General features: G+C 40.8%; 2 protein-coding genes across 6 annotated transcripts in view; both read left to right on the top strand.

Annotated features, from left to right (window-relative positions):
- Positions 1-247: 247 nt before the first annotated feature.
- Positions 248-10,807, top strand: uhrf1 (ubiquitin-like with PHD and ring finger domains 1). The gene is made up of 17 exons (XM_089000131.1): positions 248-386; positions 1,651-1,813; positions 1,922-2,188; positions 3,141-3,295; positions 4,148-4,363; positions 4,623-4,738; positions 4,864-5,050; positions 5,125-5,248; positions 7,244-7,351; positions 7,502-7,606; positions 7,734-7,840; positions 7,940-8,102; positions 8,178-8,315; positions 8,583-8,682; positions 9,357-9,505; positions 9,691-9,789; positions 9,927-10,807. Exons 2-17 carry the CDS (start codon positions 1,661-1,663, stop codon positions 10,071-10,073), a joined length of 2,334 nt encoding a protein of 777 aa, XP_088856257.1. The 5' UTR covers positions 248-386; positions 1,651-1,660; the 3' UTR covers positions 10,074-10,807.
- A 353-nt stretch (positions 10,808-11,160) lies between these two features.
- The window catches only part of kdm4b (lysine (K)-specific demethylase 4B), a 32,915-nt gene continuing 25,236 nt past the window's right edge, over positions 11,161-18,839 (top strand). The window contains exons 1-3 of one of the 5 annotated variants that reach the window (XM_089000127.1): positions 11,205-11,305; positions 11,411-11,462; positions 17,783-18,193. In XM_089000127.1, coding sequence (XP_088856253.1) covers positions 17,813-18,193 — 381 coding nt within the window. In that variant the 5' untranslated portion in view covers positions 11,205-11,305; positions 11,411-11,462; positions 17,783-17,812. Of the gene's footprint in view, positions 11,306-11,410; positions 11,463-14,615; positions 14,763-17,782; positions 18,194-18,839 lie in introns of all 5 variants that reach the window. The other 4 variants (XM_089000128.1, XM_089000129.1, XM_089000130.1 and 1 more) reach the window with 4 other exon arrangements.

The following is an 18,839-nucleotide window of genomic DNA, read 5'->3' as shown; positions in this document are numbered from 1 at the left end:
GAACACCTCAATAAGCAGGCCGCCATGATGTTCATCACAAGCAGAGCAAACCATTTCCTATGGAAGATTGAGGGCACGACATCATCTCGCGATAAATGCTTGGAAGCCAGCTGCACCCACGAGAATGTAGTTTCGCGCGCTGAAACTGAGCGCCGTTTACTATGATGATTGACGTTGCTTTTAACCAATGAAATGGAGAAAATGTGAGCCAAGAGGCCAATAATGACCAACGTGTGTGAAATCAGGCGGGATATCAAAGTCTTGAAGAATTACTCATTGAAAGGAAGCCAACAATCTTAAGAGTTAGACTTGTTGGAGCTGTTAAGAAGTTACGGAACTTAAACAAACAAGTTCACCTGTTTACCTTTTTTTACGTCGACAAACAGGTATGCTCTTGTTACCTATAGATTACTACTTTTGAATTTGTTGTCGATAACGAAGTCTGTGCCGTGCGTACAAACGTTAGCTAACTTGTCATACCTCGTTACTTTTAGCGTTTTTTTTTAATCACAATCACTTTCTCCGGCGGATCAGTCTGACAATTCGGACTAGTTTTCACTCGCGTGCTTCGGCTTTTTGTCTAACCGTAAAACTAAAGCAACTGTTTATTGGTTGCAACATTCCCTCAAATCGTGGTGCTCTTAATTTTGTTGTAAAGTTAAGCCTAAGAATGAGTGTGGGCGAATATCCTTTTGCTATGGCAATTTGCTTTCTTGTGGTGCTTAAGGTTACACACGATTAAAACTTGTCATGCAATTTACTGGATCACCGCATCTATGATTATAGCTAAAACGAAACAAATAAGTCACTTTAACAGGCAATAATGGTGCCAAGTGCACCACAAACATCTTGCGATGTGTTTTACATAAACAGCGCTCACTTGATTATTGTACTAAATAGTTTTTATCGGCATAGATGGGAATCGTTCGGTACGTTTCATTGTCAAGGCGACGCCACATTGTTTGCGAGCACTCCCTCGCGTCCGGATGTGCTAATTTTTAAAAGAACCAGGCGTGGTCTCAGCAGTTTCCCGCACTGTATTCAAATTAGGTTGTTCCCTCCTTTGTTATGTGCACGAATGGCACTTCATTTTTTTATCACATCACCGCCATGTACTGTATGTTGTTCAATTTAGTAAAGTGGTCCAGGACAGCGCGTGTCTTGATTGGAGACAACATTCCGATGGCTGGCTCCAATGGAAATCTTTTCTCCCCCGCAAGACCCATGTCCGAAAGAGCTGAAATAAAAGGACTAAATGGTGTTCACATCTCTTCACGATGTTAAGGATTAAGAAAGTTGTGACATTTTATGACTTCAAAAGTCATGTGAACAATCATGTTGTTACAAATTTAAAACAAGGATCATCAGTAATTTTTTTTGTTTTTCTGAAAAAAAAAAAGAATGAAACAGATGTTGGGGAGATGAAGCGGATATTCACCGTGTGCTATTCTTGCCGTAGTGCGAAACTTCAAAAAATCCACGTTACAGCAACTGATGTAATCAAATGTTGCAGTGCTTCACTGTTGTGGATGCTGTAGATTTGTTGAAGCTAATTCAATATGTATTATCTTAACTTGTGTTTCGATAAATGTTGAGGTGTTTTGGGGGAAATTCTATTTCTGAGCTCATCTACAGTCAATCTCAATGCAGGGCAGCTGCAATGTGGATTCAAGTGCGAACGATGGATGGCAAAGTGACCCACAGGGTCGATTCACTCTCCAAACTTACCAAAGTGGACGAGCTGCGCCTGAAGATTTCTGAGCTATTTAAGGTGGAGCCGGAGAGACAGAGGCTGTTCTACCGTGGCAAGCAGGTAAGGTGGAAATGAAGGAATGTTTTCGACGCCTGCATACATTGCGAGTCTGTACTGGATTAGCATTTGTGAACAATGTGCCACCATGTCCTGAATTCTCTTCATTAGATGGTGGATGGACACACAATATTTGACTACAACGTGGGCCTTAATGACATTGTGCAGTTACTTATTAGACAGAAGATGCCATGTGTTGAAATGACCAAAAACAAAGACAAAGAAGCAGAGCTTTCTGACTCCGATTCTGGCTGCGGGTCATCCCAGAGTGAGTCTGACAAGAGCTCGACACATGGTGAGATGGAGGTTCAGACCGCTGGTACCTCTGTACAAGTAAACCCCTCACAGGTCTTGGAACCCGGATTTGGATTTTACAAGGTAAGTTTTAAGTTTCAAATGAAAATGTTATTGTTGTGTTACTTGGAACAAGGCCCATATTAATTGCTATCTTGACATATGGTTTGATTTGGAAAAAAAGTGGCTTTTTTCAGACAGCAAATATTTGTGTCTGTTTGCTTAATTACTTAATCAACATCAACTTCCTCCGTTTCTTCCCTCAATTTGCTTGCTGTCGTTGCACGCATGTGTGGTTGGACCACACATGCGTGGATGGCTTAAAAAAAATGGTTTAGCTTGATTGTTTTGGTTCGTTTTGGTATGTGCAACTACATAGTTTTTTTTTCATGAGGCACAGCAGGGCAATGGAGCCAAAAAGCAGAAATGCTAACCATGGTTTGGCTGTACGTTAATACACTCGCCAGTCTATTTGCAGCACACACAATATACAGCTCCGGTCTCCCTGTGTGAAGTTTGCACGTTCTTTCGGAGCCTGCGTGGGCTTTCGCGTCCTCCAGTTTCCTCCCACATTCAAAAAACATGCATGGCGGGCTGATTGAACACTCTAAATTTGTCCCGAGGCACGAATGGTTGTTCGTTTCTGTGTGCCCTGCGATTGGCTGGTAACCAGTTCAGGGTAAACCCTGCCTAGTGCACGAAGATAGCTGGGATAGGCTACAGCACGCCCAGCGACCCAAGTCAGGATTAAGCGGTTTGGATCATGGACGGATGGATCTGGGTGGATGGCTATAGGTAGATAGATGAGGAAAAGACATCTGCAACTTCCTGACTCTGTGCCTCTGAATCTTACTTGCATTGCTTCAAGACACTAATTGATTTTTTTACAACTCCCACCTGCAATGTAATACAATACATTTGTTTTTGTATCATAGCTGTGACAATGTGCTTTACCCCTACAGATCATTGCAATCCTAAATCTTGGTTTGGACTTCATTACTAAACCTCTTTATTTGTTTTGTGCATATTTATTCAGGTCAATGAAATGGTGGATGCAAGGGACTTGAATATGGGGGCTTGGTTTGAGGCCCAGATTGTGAATGTCACCAGGAGTCCCAAGACTCCCAAAGTGGATGTAGTTGATCTTGAGCATGAACAAGAGGATATATTGTACCACGTGAAATATGATGAGTAAGTTTAAACATGAAAAGTGAAACCGATTGCTTGAAATTTGATCTTGAGCACTTGGTTGGATAAAATCAAAATTAGGGGTGTTCACATGGCACGCAGTTGCATCTGTGCTGCACTGATGTATATTGTTTAGATATATATTACATCAGTGTACATTTTGTAAAGTGTTCAAACGTATAAAGCTGCTCAAGAGAAGCGTGTTAGCCCTGGTGCAACCCCGCTTGTGTTCACACAACAGTGAATGCAACTGTGCAATACGATAGGAATATACGGAAACAACAAAATAAAGCATACTTCACTTTCTCTGCCATGTCTGTGACATATTGAAAATATGAAGAAAAATGAGAGAGAGAACAGAAAGATGGTTGACGTACAACAGAGCCCGAAATAACACATGCATACAACTTCTTGTGCATATCGAGTCTCCAGCTGTTGCGTTCAAACATCCCATTTTATATTGGTGCTACGCCGCAAATGAGTCTTTACTCCAGAGTAAATTTTTAAACGACCGACTGAGCAGGGTTAAATTTGCTCCGGTTTAAGCTGTTTTCAGGGGCTACACTGGTATAACTTTGTACATGTGTACGCTCTCAGGGGGCAGCCCTGGTGCGATGCTGGAGTAAAAGTTGCCATGTCAACACTCAAATAGAAACTAATTTCCCTTACCTAAAATACTTATGGCCACCTTTTGTATTTCATTACATAAACTCTGACATATTGTATCTTGCAATAAACCCCACATCCCCTTCTCTGAACCATCGTATGTGAATGACTTTAAAATGTGTTTATCTGAAAGGAACATCCATGAGTGTTGATGAACTGTTAGGATGACAAGTGAATATTTTCTATCAGTTATCCAGAGAACGGTGTGATCCCTCTTCTGGCGAAGGATGTTCGCCCGAGGGCCCGGACTGTTTACCAGTGGCACCAGTTGGAGCCTGGTATGATTGTTATGCTCAACTACAACCCAGATGATCCCAAGGAGCGGGGCTACTGGTATGATGCTGAGATCCAGAGGAAAAGGGAGACACGTACCCTGCGAGAGATTTATGCAAAGATTATTCTTGGGTAAGTTCATTGTTGTGAAATGTGAGCTTCTATAGCCGAGTTTTTCAATCACACATTGTTGTTACTGTTTGATATGATCAATGGTGAATAGATACATTTGGTAAATGTACTTCATTCCTCCCAGGGAAAATACCAGAGTGGATTTAGGGATAACCTACATTTTATTGCTTGTCTTTCTACTAGTTACTAAGTTTATTTGTTGCACTGCTTCGTTGCAGAAAAACGGAGACCATTATTGTTTTTTACCTTTTTTTTTTAGAGATGCAGGGGACTCTCTCAATGATTGCAGAGTTATGTTTGTCACTGAAATTTACAAAATTGAGGAGCCTGGTTCACAAAGTGACATGCCGACTCAATCTGAAAGCCCACTAAAAAGTAAGGCTTGGTTTTGGTTTAATTTGCAGCATGTAACTCATTAATCATCAGTATTATGACATGATAAATTATTTTCTATTCGGTAATGGAGACTGCCGCGTAAGATTTGTCATTTGGGTATACAGGATCAAATGGACCTGAGTGCAAGCAATGCAAGGATGACCCGGATAAAATCTGCCGCTGGTGTAACTGTAACATTTGCGGCATCAAGCAGGATCCTGACAAACAGCTTCTGTGTGATGAATGTGACCTGGCCTATCACACGTACTGCCTGAACCCACCGCTCACCGCCATCCCAGAGGATGAAGATTGGTCAGTATGCTTCGATGTTCAGTCATTTCTTGAATTTGAATCATATTTTAACATTTGTTATTTGGCTCAAACAGGTATTGCCCCAATTGCCGCAATGACTCCAATGAGGTTGTCCGTGCTGGAGAGAAGCTGAAAGCGAGTAAGAAGAAAGCTAAAATGGCTTCAGCCAGCTCTTCCAGCCAGAGGGATTGGGGCAAGGTGAGTCAGTAATTTCAATCTGTTTCTAATTCTTGAAACATAAACATTTGCTACTCGGGTTTAAAGCAATTACATAATAATAATAATAATAATAATAATAATAATAATAATAATAATACATTTCATTTATAAGCACCTTTCAAAACTCTCAAGAACACTTCACAGTCACAGGATATTTTTTCTGCGGGTGAGCGGCTCAGAATCAGAATACCTTTATTCGTCCCGCAATGGGGAAATTTGCAGTCCACAGCAGCAATTGAAGAGGGATGGGGTTGGGGTGGGAGTGAAAGGATAGAAAACAAGATATTCTAAGCATAACAAAATAAAAATTCAATAAAAATAAAAATACACTTAGCAATGGCAGTTTGTTGATTAATTGCCAGACCTGTTGTAACCGAAACATTTGAAAGTAACCAGTGGTTAAGACAAACTTGTGGAAATATGTAACTAACAATGAGTCCGGTAGCATGGTCACTTGCAAAAATATGGATGTCCATCCTTCAACGTAATCAACCAAACCAAAAGACATGCTCAGCAACTTGATCTGGAAATTCTTAACATGACTAACAGTCTCAATCCTCATGTCATCTGTCAACTCGTTGTTCCAGGAATACAAAATACAGCAGATTATACTCTAGCATCTGCTTAGACAATAAACAGGATGAGTGGTGCTTGATTAGTTTAAAAAAGGTTGGTGAGGACAGTATACAATATTTATTGTGTGATGTTGAATTGTTATTCAATTGTTTTTATTCTCTAAACCAGTGTTTATTAAACAGTGTGAGATATTGTCAGGTGTGCCATGAAAAATTATCCAATTTGGATTCCTGTACACCAGGGGTGCTCACACTTTTTCAGCATACGAGCTACTTATAAAAACAACCAAGTCAAAATGATCTACCCACGACAAAAATGCAAAACATAATTATTTTCAAATGTTTTAAGGATTCTTTGTATGTACAATGTATGTTGATGTACCTTGCATAACTGAATAAGCCAATATTGCACAACACACATAATAACTACATATACATAACATCATAAATAACTATTAACATTTTTTGTAATTACCTGAGTTTACTTTGATGACTTGCACTGAATTGAATCAGCCAGGGATGCATAGTCCGGACAGTAGCTGCTGACAGCCTCAAGCACATTTCCAAATAAATGTTCATCATTCATGGTGGCGCGGTATTTGGACTTAATGATCTTCATGTAGGAAAAGGCTGACTCACATAAATAAGCGGAGCCGAATAATGCAGTCAAGAAGGTAGCATGTGGCGTCACCGGTGCGCACCGCAGCTTTAATGTCTTTCAATTCCTTGAATCTCCTTGATGTGCGTCTCACCCTGACGCATATCACACGCTTAAAAATGGTATAAAAGCAGCTGTCGTGGGACAGAGAGGATCAGACTCATCTCGGACTCACAGACTCAAAGAGACTTGCAAAGACCCGGACGGACATCACAACACGTCTTGCTCGACTCCACGCCACGATCAAGCTCTGCGCGTCACCTACCTGGGAGATCTGACAATGAACCTACTTACAAATAAAGAGAAACATCAAACTCTTTATTGGCGAGCCAGCCAGGAGCATTTTTTCCCCACAAAAAAAAAACACGTTACCATGTCGCTGAATGTGTGGCTAATTTAAAAGAAAAGTCCTCATACTTCACGCCTGCAAAGTCATTGTAAATGAGATGTTTGGATCCGAAGCGGCGAAGGAAATTGCCTGATTGCCGTAAAAATTAAAAATAGAGACTGAGAGGAAGGGCGTTGTGGGTCTTTTGTCGATTGCTGCCAGGATATCAGATCTATGTTGATCCAAACCATTTATCACAGAGTAAGAATACTTATAAAAATTTCTCTCTCACTCTGTTGTAGCTAATGTGGAAAATGGCCTTTTAGGTATTTCAAGTTTCAGACTCCAAGACAATTAGTGTAAATTGGAATACAAAGATTCGTGTGATAGATTGTTAATTGTATCCTCCATAGGGAATGGCCTGTGTCGGGCGAACCAAGCAGTGTACCATTGTCCCATCAAACCACTATGGCCCTATCCCCGGTGTTCCCGTTGGCTCATTGTGGAAGTTTAGAGTCCAGGTAAGTCCATCAAGCCTGCATCCTTTGGTGTGCTTGGGCAATAAAAAATACTGAATAAAATCGGCCCTGGTATTATTCGTCAGACACTTTCACCGTTGAGTGTTTTTGCCGTTTTTGCAGTGGTTGTCAGTGTAGTTTTGTTGATTCCAGGTGAGTGAGTCTGGCGTACACAGGCCACACGTAGCTGGGATCCACGGCAGAAACAATGATGGGGCCTACTCTCTGGTCTTGGCAGGAGGCTATGAAGATGATGTGGTATGTTATTTTCTTTTGACAGATGTGATTCCAAATTAGCAGTAATATTGAACCATTTTACAAGGCTGGCAGCAAATTGAGTTGTCAAGTGGGCAATCACTCTGTATATTTTGTTATTGTATTGTAGGATGATGGGAATGAGTTTACTTACACCGGTTCTGGGGGTCGAGATCTGTCAGGGAATAAGAGGACTGCTGAGCAATCATGTGATCAGACACTGACTAACATGAACCGGTACGTTTGATTTATGCTCAACCATATATCAGCGAAATCTCAGTCTGTTGAATTTCTAATTTTATTCCGCAAATTGTCATTCGCTATGGTCCTCTCCAGTGCACTTGCTCTCAACTGCAATGTTCCAGTGAATGCCAAAAATGGTGCACAGGCAAAGAACTGGAAGGATGGCAAGCCAGTTCGAGTGGTACGCAGCTGGAAAGGTCGAAAGCACAGTAAATACTGCCCAGAGGAGGGAAACAGATATGATGGGATATACAAAGTAAAGTTGGAATTTATAAACCATCTCGCAGTTATTTCACAAACTTCCATTGTAGTGATTTGTCATTCACTTTAGATAGTGAAGTACTGGCCCGCTAAAGGCAAATCTGGCTTCTTGGTTTGGCGCTATCTCCTGAAGCGGGATGATGATGAGCCAGCACCATGGACCAGAGATGGCAAAGAACGCATCAAGAAACTTGGTCTTGCATTGCAGGTAATGTTCCTCGCATTAAAATATATTTTCAGACGTGTGTGTGTGTGTGTGTGTGTGTGTGTGTGTGTGTGTGTGTGTGTGTGTGTGTGTGTGTGTGTGTGTGTGTGTGTGTGTGTGTGTGTGTGTGTGTGTGTGTGTGTGTGTGTGTGTGTGTGTGTGTGTGTGTGTGTGTATACGATGAGTTTTAAAAAATTGTCTGCAATTTTTGAGTTTGTGAGACTGCTATCTTCCTTGCATCAATGTTGAATTCACTTGATCTTCTGACAGTATCCAGCGGGTTATCAGAAGGAAAAAGAGAACAAAGACGAAGTGGAAGAGGAGGAGACACCCAGCAAGGCAAAGAGAAAGAGAGAGTCCCAGAGCATTGGTATAAATTCTTCTTTTTCTTCTTATTTTATTAATCAGTGATGTATGGTGCCAAGCGAAAACTGCAGGCAAAACTTTGGAACATTTCTGTATTTTACGGTATAATAATAAACAATAATACATCTCATTTATAAGTGGCTTTCAAAACTCTCAAGGACATTTTACAGTCACAGAATATGTAAAAAAAACCCATGCTTTTTTCCACACCGAACCCTGTCGCCTTTATTGTGATCCGGTTTATTTGAGTTTTTTACTGACGAGCTACAAGCGGTCAGTAGATTTACACACAGTCTCATCAGAGATAACCAATGAAAGTACCAAACCTGTCACAGTGGACCACTAAACTGTCTCACCTCCTATTGTCTGTACGAATATTTTTTATGGGTCAATTTAGTTGTTGCAGCTTTTAATCAGGTGCATTTAACTGTCCTGAAATTATGATACACAAAGTTGGGTCGACGATGTAAATGTTATTCAATGACAACTGGCTAAAGCACAATTTTATACAAAAGCATCAATTTGAAAAAAAAAAAAAAAAAGATTTTACAAATCAGGGAAATAATTCTTTTCTTTCTTTCTTTGATAACAGTTTTGAAGAAAATTCCAGTATCTTCTGTGCCATTTCATTTATTAGTTATTTAATAATATTTAGCACTGTTCTATTCACCATGACAGAATCCACCAAGAATTCACCAGCCAAGAGTCCCAAGAAGGTGAAAGTTGAGGTTTACAAGCTGTCTGGAGAGCAGAAGGATCTCATTAAGAATGACACACAAAACAAGAAAGTGTGGGATGAAGCCATGGAGTCACTGTCACTCGGCCCGGTGAGCAATGCTGTCCGTTCCTGCTAAAATCACGTCTGGATAAAAAAATAATAATAATCTATTAATATTAAGGCAAAAGTGACTGACTGGTCAAGATTTGTGAAGATTCAGGTGTTTCTTTGACAATAGGAGCAAGAAATGCAAAATAAAAAAGTTTTTACACATCTAATATTTTGCCTTTGCAGAAATTTCTGAGCAAAGTTGAAGAGGTTTTCCTCTGCATTTGCTGCCAAGAAGTAGTGTATCGGCCCATCACTACTGAGTGCCATCACAATGTCTGCAAGGTAAAATACAATGTCAATGTGTGTGTGTGTGTGTGTGTGTGTGTGTGTGTGTGTGTGTGAGTGTGCATGCGTCCGTGTATGTGTGTGTGTTATGAACGAATAGCTAACCTGATAATGGATTCTTTTTTAACATTCAGGAATGCCTTCAGCGTTCCTTCAGGGCAGATGTTTACACCTGCCCAGCATGTAGACATGACTTGGGCAAAAACTACTCCATGGCTGTCAACAAGTCTCTGCAAGACGTCCTTAATCAATTTTTCCCAGGTTATAGCAATGGCCGATGATTTTGAGCTTCTATGAGTCAGCCATGGTAGAAACAATGCAAAGTGTATGGGCAATTGTCATTTGGGGGTAACAAAGAATTCGCTTTTCCTAATATATTATGATGTATGAATCTATCATTCTTTTGGACTTCAGTGCTCCTGTCTTCCATGATGGTTATTCAGTGATGTGCTTGTCATGCTGATTTTTTTTTTTTTGTTTCTTGCTACCTGTATCCTTTATGACCTTGCAACCATGAAATGTGACTTACAGTTTTTGGTCTTTTTACTAATATTTGATAACTCCACTGAGAAAGAAGTGTCAGACATTTGTTTTGTGTGTTTTTTGTTCTTGAAGAGCATGTGTGACATCTTAAAGCGATCTCCTGAAAATTTGCTTTTATTGTTTCAATTACAAGAACGGTAATTTTATGACATTCATTTTGATGTACACATTAAACTATCAGACGTTGTTTGACTTGGCAATTTTAAATTTGTGCTTTATCTGTTATTTTTATTTTTTGGGCCCAGTTTTTTGTCAGCCTGTTTAACAGGGTGTTTTGCCCTGATACGATCATACATTTAACATTATTTCTACAGAAACATTCTGAGTTATGTGTAAAACCTAAATTTACTTGTGATTTTGTCCAGTCTCTTGTCCTTTTTTCTCTTTCTGCATGTTATCGATTATATTACTGTCCGATCATTTGTCCCTTTTGTGGACATGGCCTTTTTTTAAACTACGAACAATAATCATGGCACAGTAGCATCTTAAATATATTTGTGTAATTCTTGACTTGCCTTCTTTCTGTAATTTAACATGAATTACAGACGTTTGAATATCCACCACCTGGCAGCTGATCTTTGTTGAGGTTAACATTTTCAAAATTGTATAATGTCAGTCCATCGAAATTTAACATGAACGTGTATTCGTTGTCGTTAACTTTTGCACGTATCGGCTGTGTACGTGCTTGCCCTTAAAGGCAAGCGAGCTACGTTTCGTAGTAAAGGGAAGGCGGTTTTCATTGGCTTCTTAACCTGTCTGTGACCCAACAAGCCAATCGTATCATCGCGTTTCTGATGAACCTGCAATTCTTAACTGTCATCGGCCAATTGTACGGTGTAATATCTGAGGTGGGCAGACCTAAATAGCTTTAGCTTGCTTAATGCTAGAAGAAGCTCGGGCCATGAAATTTGTAGAAAACGACACATAGCAGACTGAAAAATACAAAAGAGGCAACACTCCGCTGCAGGAGGTAACGATTCATTTGCACCGCCGTGTTCACATGCATAGATGTCTTTTTGATTCAATCGACGTATGGTCGTGTGATGTTTTATTCCCCCTTTAATTTCCCGGACAGCAGAGCCAAATGGGAGCTTACCTCTGTTGAAGTCGTATACAGCAATACTACGGTACTGTGAAACGTAATCCACATATAACCACACCAGTTCGGATATAAAATGCAGGATACACTTTTAAAGCGGAAACTTCAGCGGGATTGTTTTCTGTTTTCCCGGACTATGTTGTCGCTCGTAGTCGATCCTCAATGCTAATATCTTCGTTAGCAACTGCTTTTTAGTAACGTGACAAGTGTGATCAAAAGCTAGCTCAGATATTTCGATTCGTTCTTCCACTGTAAAATGGCTCACTGCTGACAAGTGAGTTGCCCTCTGGAATGGTCGTGAACCAGATCGCATTGAAAGAATCGGCGTAGGCCTTGACTTGTTTTGGTTTTGAAGAACGGGTATCACCATTCCTTTACACAGCAGTTGAGTCAAGGGGTCCAGCTGCCGCCCTATGTGTGATAAAGGGTTCAAAATCTAAAATAGATGGGGGTAGGTTTAAGTAGATTGCCGAAGTATATAAAACTGTTTGAAATAAATCAAAATACATTCATTGGAGAAGGATATTTCTAAATTGCAAATGAAAAAACATTATTTGAGTAAGGAGTGTTTATCTAACCCCCACGACCCTAATGAGGAATAAGCGGTACGGAAAATGAGATGAGATGAAACAATTTTAATTCAAGCTAAATAATTTCTACATGTATAATATAAACATTTTACATTTTCTTTAGTTACTACACAATAATGTGCTATTTTGATATTGTGTGGTATTACAGAGAAGACAGAACACACTTGGAACAATATTTCTTACTAATGTCTACTTAAAGCAAGCTTTCTATCTATTGGAGTTACTTCCGGGTCGAGTGAACACTGGCACGTGTGGCTGCCACTGCTCACCCACTGCAAAACTTATCCCGTGACTGTAAAGTGACCCTGAGAGTTGAAAGGCGCTTATAAATGAAATGTATTATTATAAACATTTCTTTGCTCTGAAGATTTCCAATGTGCTGCAACAGCTCTGAAATCATTCGCAGGCACCACTAAATTAGGATCATTAACAGCAGTTTGCTGCGACGAATTGTCACTACCCTCCACAGACTTATTCGTTTGTTCCTTAAAAACAAGAATATGTTTGCTGCCTCTTTTTAATGTCTTTTAGAGTTTTACTCATGTTCTCATGCTCCATATTGCAACCATCCTCTATGTTCATTAACAGAAGTTTGCTGCAACGAATTGTCACTATCCTCCACAAACTTATTCGATTGTTCCTTAGAAACAAGAATGTTTGTTTGCTGCCTCTTTTTGAATGTCTTTTAGAGTTTTACTCATGTTCTTACGCTCCATATTGAAACCATCCTCCATGTTCGATGTAAATAATGCAATGCGCCACGGGTAGATTAGCCCTTTTTTCGATTTCTGGCGAATCACAAAAAAGAGAGATATCCTCTATACAGGGGTGCTCACACTTATTTCAGCAAGGGAGCTACTTTTGAAATGACCAAGTCAAAATGATCTACTCATAATATTTATTGAGAAATATTGTGAAGATTATTGTAATTTATGTTGATGTATATTCGCATATGTGGCACAACACAACATAATTATGTCAATTGTTTGCCATTACCTGAGTTCACTCTGATAACTGGCAGACGAGACAACCGCACTTGAAAATGTCATCTTTAAAAAAAAAGTCATCCTCTCATTCCGTATGAAAGTGATACGTTTTTTTTCTTCTTACTTGGTCCAGCTCTTCCACTTTCTTATACTGTATCTTACGTTTAAGGGGAAAAACCGAGTGAAAAATTAGGATGTAACTAACGACATCCTTGTTCACTTTGCAACGAAGGGGCGTTGTTTAAGCTCGCAGTGAGTCTCTCAATGAGATGTCATTTGATTGGTTCTCCGGTGTATCAATCAAATAAAGGGATGGCTGATTGGCAAACCGAGTTTTTTCAAAAGAACTCCACTCGATTTGTTAAGCGTCAGTTCTTGACAATGTCACATCACCTTGTCTTGCGATCTCCCAATACTGCCATGGAGATCGATTGGTCGATCACGATCGACGTATTGAGCACCCCTGCTCTATGATGATGCTTTGGAAAGCACTGAAACAAATGTGAGGTGATTATGGCTCGATATCGGTAAGGCAAGATAGCAGACAACGAAAGTTAAAACCTCAAAAGGAAAACAAACAGTTTTCAATTATTTGTTTCTTCCGCCATTGTAACAGAAGTATATCATATGTGGCGCAGATCAAAGTCAAGTCAAAGTCAGCTTTATTGTCAAATATGCTAATATGCATGACATACAGCACAGATGAAATTAATGATTAATTAATGAGATCATGTCGCAATATGCGCTAATTGTATTAGACTTGCGCCGGTGCTGGCGTAGTGCAATTACAAAGTTTCACCAGTGGCTGTCAAAATGTGTAAATGGCCCAAGGGCCCAGCCCAGATGCATCCATGTTGAGTTGCCATAATGCTCCTGTCTGATCCTGACACTATGGATGGCAAAAAGACACCATTGTATATCACACATACAAGGAAATGAGAAGCACACCCAAATACTTGAATATATATTCTGAAAGTATATACAGTTTGCTCATTGTATGTTTCTTTTATTATTGAATGAAACTAACCCAGACTTGTGATAACTTGGCTGAAGTGAAATCTCAGCAAAAACATGCACCGCATCATAATGCTAGCATGAATGTTGGCCTGTGTGGCTTTAAATATTCGCTTAGTTGACCTGATACGCAGTGGTGGGCCGTGCATATCACCCCTGGGCCTTCAGTAGTCCTACATTTGAATCAGTCCACAGCTGCGACTGTAAATAAAAAGTGTGATGATTTAGTAGCGGGTCCCGTTAGCCAGGAAATAACTTGTGAAGAAAGAAATACTCTCATTAAACTGTTCGAGTTTTTACCATGAACGTGTGGATTCATGATATAGGGTCAGAAGTCATTCTTTCACACCGCAGATAAGATTGGACATCAGGGTGGAGAAGCATTAATAACAACTACATTATAGTTGATCCCGTGCTCGGGAGTTTCTCAAGCTCAAAACATATGCAATAAGCATCAAGGAGTTTAGCTGATGTTACTGCCGCGATGGAAGGTGGTCCTCGGTCATATTCAATTGCTGGTAACCCTTTACTGCGCAACCATATGAAACTTGTATACCATAAATTTTGCATGCGCCTGCAATGTCTTTTTAGGATGAAAAATAATGCCACGCAACCAACAGGTTGGTGGTGTGTAGGATGACGCTGGCAGTGAGGAAGATGAAGAAACCAAAGGCTGAAGTGAGGACAAAATGGTGGAAGTTGAAAAAGGAAGAGTGTTGCATGACATTTAGGAAGGAGGTAAGACAAGCACTGGGTGGGCAAGAGGTCCTTCCAGATGACTGGCAAACTACAGCGAACATAATCAGAGACACAGGTCGGAAAGTACTTGGTGTATCGAGTGGAAGAAAGGTAGATAAGGAGACTTGGTGGTGGGGAGGTGCAGGAGTGTATACAGAGAAAGAGGTAAGCAAAGAAGAAGTGGGACACTGAGAGGACGGACGAGAGTAGACAACAGTACAAGGAGATGCAGCGCACGGTTAAAGTAAAGGTGGCAAAGGCCAAACAAGAGGCCTATGATGACTTGTATGCTCGACTGGACAGCAAGGAAGGTGGGACTGATCTTTACAGGCTGGCAGACAGAGAGACAAAGATGGTAAGGACCTGCAGCAGGTTCGGGTGATTAAGGATAGAGATGGCAATGTATTAACAGGTGCCAGTAGTGTGATGGCAAGATCGAAAGAATACTTTGAAGAATTGATGAATGAGGAAAATGAGAAGGAACAAAGAGTAGAAGATGTGACTGTTGTGGACCAAGACGTAGCAAGCATTAGCAAGGATGAAGTGAGGAGGGCGCTGAAAGGATGAAGGGGGGAAAGGCACTCGGCCTGATGATTTACCAATCGGTGGTGTTCCTGACTGGGTTATTCAACAAGATCTTAAATGTTGCCTGAAGAATGGAGACGAAGTGTACTCGTGCCCATTTTTAAGAACAAAGGAGATGTGCAGAGTTGTACTAACTACAGAGGAATAAAGTTGATGAGCCATACAATGAAACTCTGGGAAAGAGTAGTTGAAGCTAGACTAAGTGCAGAAGTGAACCTTTGTGAGCAGCAGTATGGCTTCATGCCAAAAAAAGAGTACAACAGATTCAGTGTTTGCTTTAAGAATGCTGATAGAGAAGTACAGAGAAGGTCAGAAGGAATTGCATTGTGTCTTTGTAGATCTGGAGAAAGCGTATGACAGGGTGCCCAGAGAAGAGCTGTGGCATTGCATGAGGAAGTCTGGAGTGACGGAAAAGTATGTCAGAGCGGTGCAAGACATGTATCATGACTGTAAGACGTTGTGAGGTGTGCTGTCGGTGTGACCGAGGAATTCAAAGTGGAGGTGGGACTGCACCAGGGGTCAGCTCTGAGCCCCTTCTTGTTTGCTATGGTGATGGACAGGCTGACAGACGATGTTAGACAAGAATCTCTTTGGACCATGATGTTTGCAGATGACATTGTGATCTGTAGCGAGAACAGGTGGCGGAGAAACTAGAGATGTGGAGAAATGCCCTGGAAAGGAGAGGAATGAAGATCAGTCGCAGCAAGACGGAATATATGTGTGTGAATGAGAGGGATCCAAGTGCAAGTGTGATGCTACAGGGAGAAGAGATAAAGAAGGTGGAGGATTTTAAGTACTTGGGGTCAACTGTCCAGAGCAATGGAGAGTTGAAAAGAGGTGAAAAAAGCGTGTCCAGGCAGGCTGGAGCGGCTGGAGAAGAATGTCAGGTGTGATGTGTGATAGAAGGGTTTCAGCTAGGATGAATGGAAAAGTGTATAAAACAGTGGTGAGACCAGCCATGATGTTTGGACTGGAGACAGTGCCACCAAAGAAAAGACAGGAAGCAGAGCTAGAGGTAGCAGAGCTGAAGATGTTGAGGTTTTCTTTGGGAGTGACCAAGTTGGATAGGATCAGGAATGAGTACATTAGAGGGACAACTCATATTAGAGGCTTTGCAGAGAAAGTCAGAGAGGCCAGACTGAGATGGTTTGGACATGTACAGAAGAGAGAGAGAAACTATATCGGGAGAAGGATGCTGAGCCGTGAACTGCCAGGCAGGAGACTGAGAGGAAGACCGAAGAGGAGGTTTATGGATGTGGTCAAAGAGGACATGAAGGTAGCTGGTGTGAGGGAAGAGGATGCACAAAACCGGGATAGATGGAGGACATTCATTCGCTCTGGCGACCCCTGAGGGGAAAAGCCGAAAGGAAAAGAAGATTCTCCAATCATGAGACCCCTGGTTCCTAATTGCATTAAATTGCTCCGATGTGATTGTTTATATAGAAATTTGCTTTAGTGGTTAATTTGTACAGCAAATGGTATCACAAAAGTTTGTTTCACTGTTTAGCTATGTTGGCTAACACTCAGATGCCACAAATGTAGCCTGATTTTGACCCGACAGGTGCTTCACAGGCAAACGTTTGCCGCTGTGATCTTTAGTCACTTCATGCCAATTTAACAGCGGGAAAAGTGACAATTTTAGCGCTAAATGTTTCCAAGACTGGATTTTTACCTGCAGTGTGTTACTTTTATGCTCATTTCCCTATCACTACTGTAAGTAACCTTCGTTCATGCCTTTCCAGGGCCATATGGTTTACAGCGCCAATTAGCTCCCAATTCCCACACGGGGGACCGGTTAACTTTAGCCTCTAGACAAGGCAGCTTATTGCAGTGAGCCGTTTATGACATTCGTGGGCTCAAAGTAATCTTACAAAGCAGATGTCAGTTAAACACGATTCTGATTTATTACAATTTCGCTGAAGTCTGTCACCTTACCCCCCTCATGTATACAACTCTTTAGAAGCAAAGAACATGCAGTTGCCGGTTGTTACGAAGTGCACAAGCAACCAAGCAGATGGTGCCAAAACAGAGAAGTGCACTCCAACCATCAGACCCTATGTAACCGAGTTGGAATTTATCTTCTGTCCACCCCCCCCCACCCCCCCCCCCAAAAAAAAAGGTGGGGGCGCTGATAGTCGACCTGGCCAATAATATCTATCATTAATTTATACTATTAGTATAATTAATCTGTGCTGTGTTGATGGCTACTTCTATCACTTTTTGCGCTAAAGCCTGTTTTAGATGGGGCCACGTTTGGCTTGTAATCTCCCAGTATTGCACTTTTCATAAAGAAAATGAATGAAACTACCGTGACCTGGTCATTGAGATATTCATTTAAAAAATGACATTCAATCTCGACTTTCTTTCAGCAAAGATGTTTTTGGCAAGTTGAATGAAGACTGACAAATACTAAATGTCCACGTTTTCCTCTCCAGGTTTACCTGCACCCCTGAAAGGTATCCCCAATGGCGACCAATATAGTTATGGAAACAATGGTGCCTCATCTTTTTTCAGCATCTTTGGCCCCAGCTCAAAATGGGACTTCCATCCATGAGCCAGTGCTGGCTGAAATACCTGAGACAGTGGTGACCACGCAGCCCATTCCTGCCCTAGCAGAAACTCAGTCTCAGCCTTCAGAGCCATATATCACAAGTGGCCTTGTGCCTCATTCTGAGCTGCCTCTGCCTCCTCTGCCTCCTCCACCACCACCACCACCACCGTCCTGCACTAAGAACCCCAACTGCAAGATCATGACCTTTCGTCCAACTATGGAGGAATTTAAAGACTTTGCCAAATACATTGTCTACATGGAGAGTGAAGGAGCTCATCGTGCTGGGCTAGCCAAGGTGAGCACAACACATTAACACATAGTATTTAATTGTTCAATTTCTAGATATTTGAGTTCGACGAAACCATCAGATTTTGAATTCAAATTACAAAAAAACTGACTTATTTTACTATACCATAAAATTATTAAATGTAAGCTATTTTGAGATACAATATATATATATATATATACAGTAAAGTCTCGTTATATCGATATTCAAGGGAGTCCGAAAAAATATCGATATAACCGGGATTATCGATATATCCGATCCTGCGCCGAACTGCATTAAACAAAAGCCGCCAAAAGAGGGCAGCCAAGCGCCAGAGATGTTCCCCCAATGTTGCCTCAAAATGGCACATATAATTCTTCAATGATTGTAAACATATATGCTTTAATCTTCAGAACTACAGTGTATTTGAAACATATTCATAACTGGATGTGTAACAAGAAAGCATATTATCCGAATCTGAAGCCATTGTTTGGATTCACAAGCAATGCAAGACGTCTTGGCGTGAAGTCATTTTTATTTGCATTTGAATAAAAAGTGACATCGGCTGTCCTTTAATACACAGTATGGAATGTTAATAATTTTCAAAATCATCGCGCTTCAGCAGACAAAACAAGAAACATTGTTGCAAAAAACGATTGCATTCATATACAGTACA

Source organism: Hippocampus bargibanti, linkage group LG07, assembly GCF_051943395.1.
Source record: "Hippocampus bargibanti isolate YZ-2025 linkage group LG07, ASM5194339v1, whole genome shotgun sequence".
Lineage (NCBI taxonomy): Eukaryota > Metazoa > Chordata > Actinopteri > Syngnathiformes > Syngnathidae > Hippocampus > Hippocampus bargibanti.
The sequence above is the reverse complement of the archived record's forward strand: the minus strand, read 5'-3'. Positions and strand labels throughout refer to the sequence as shown.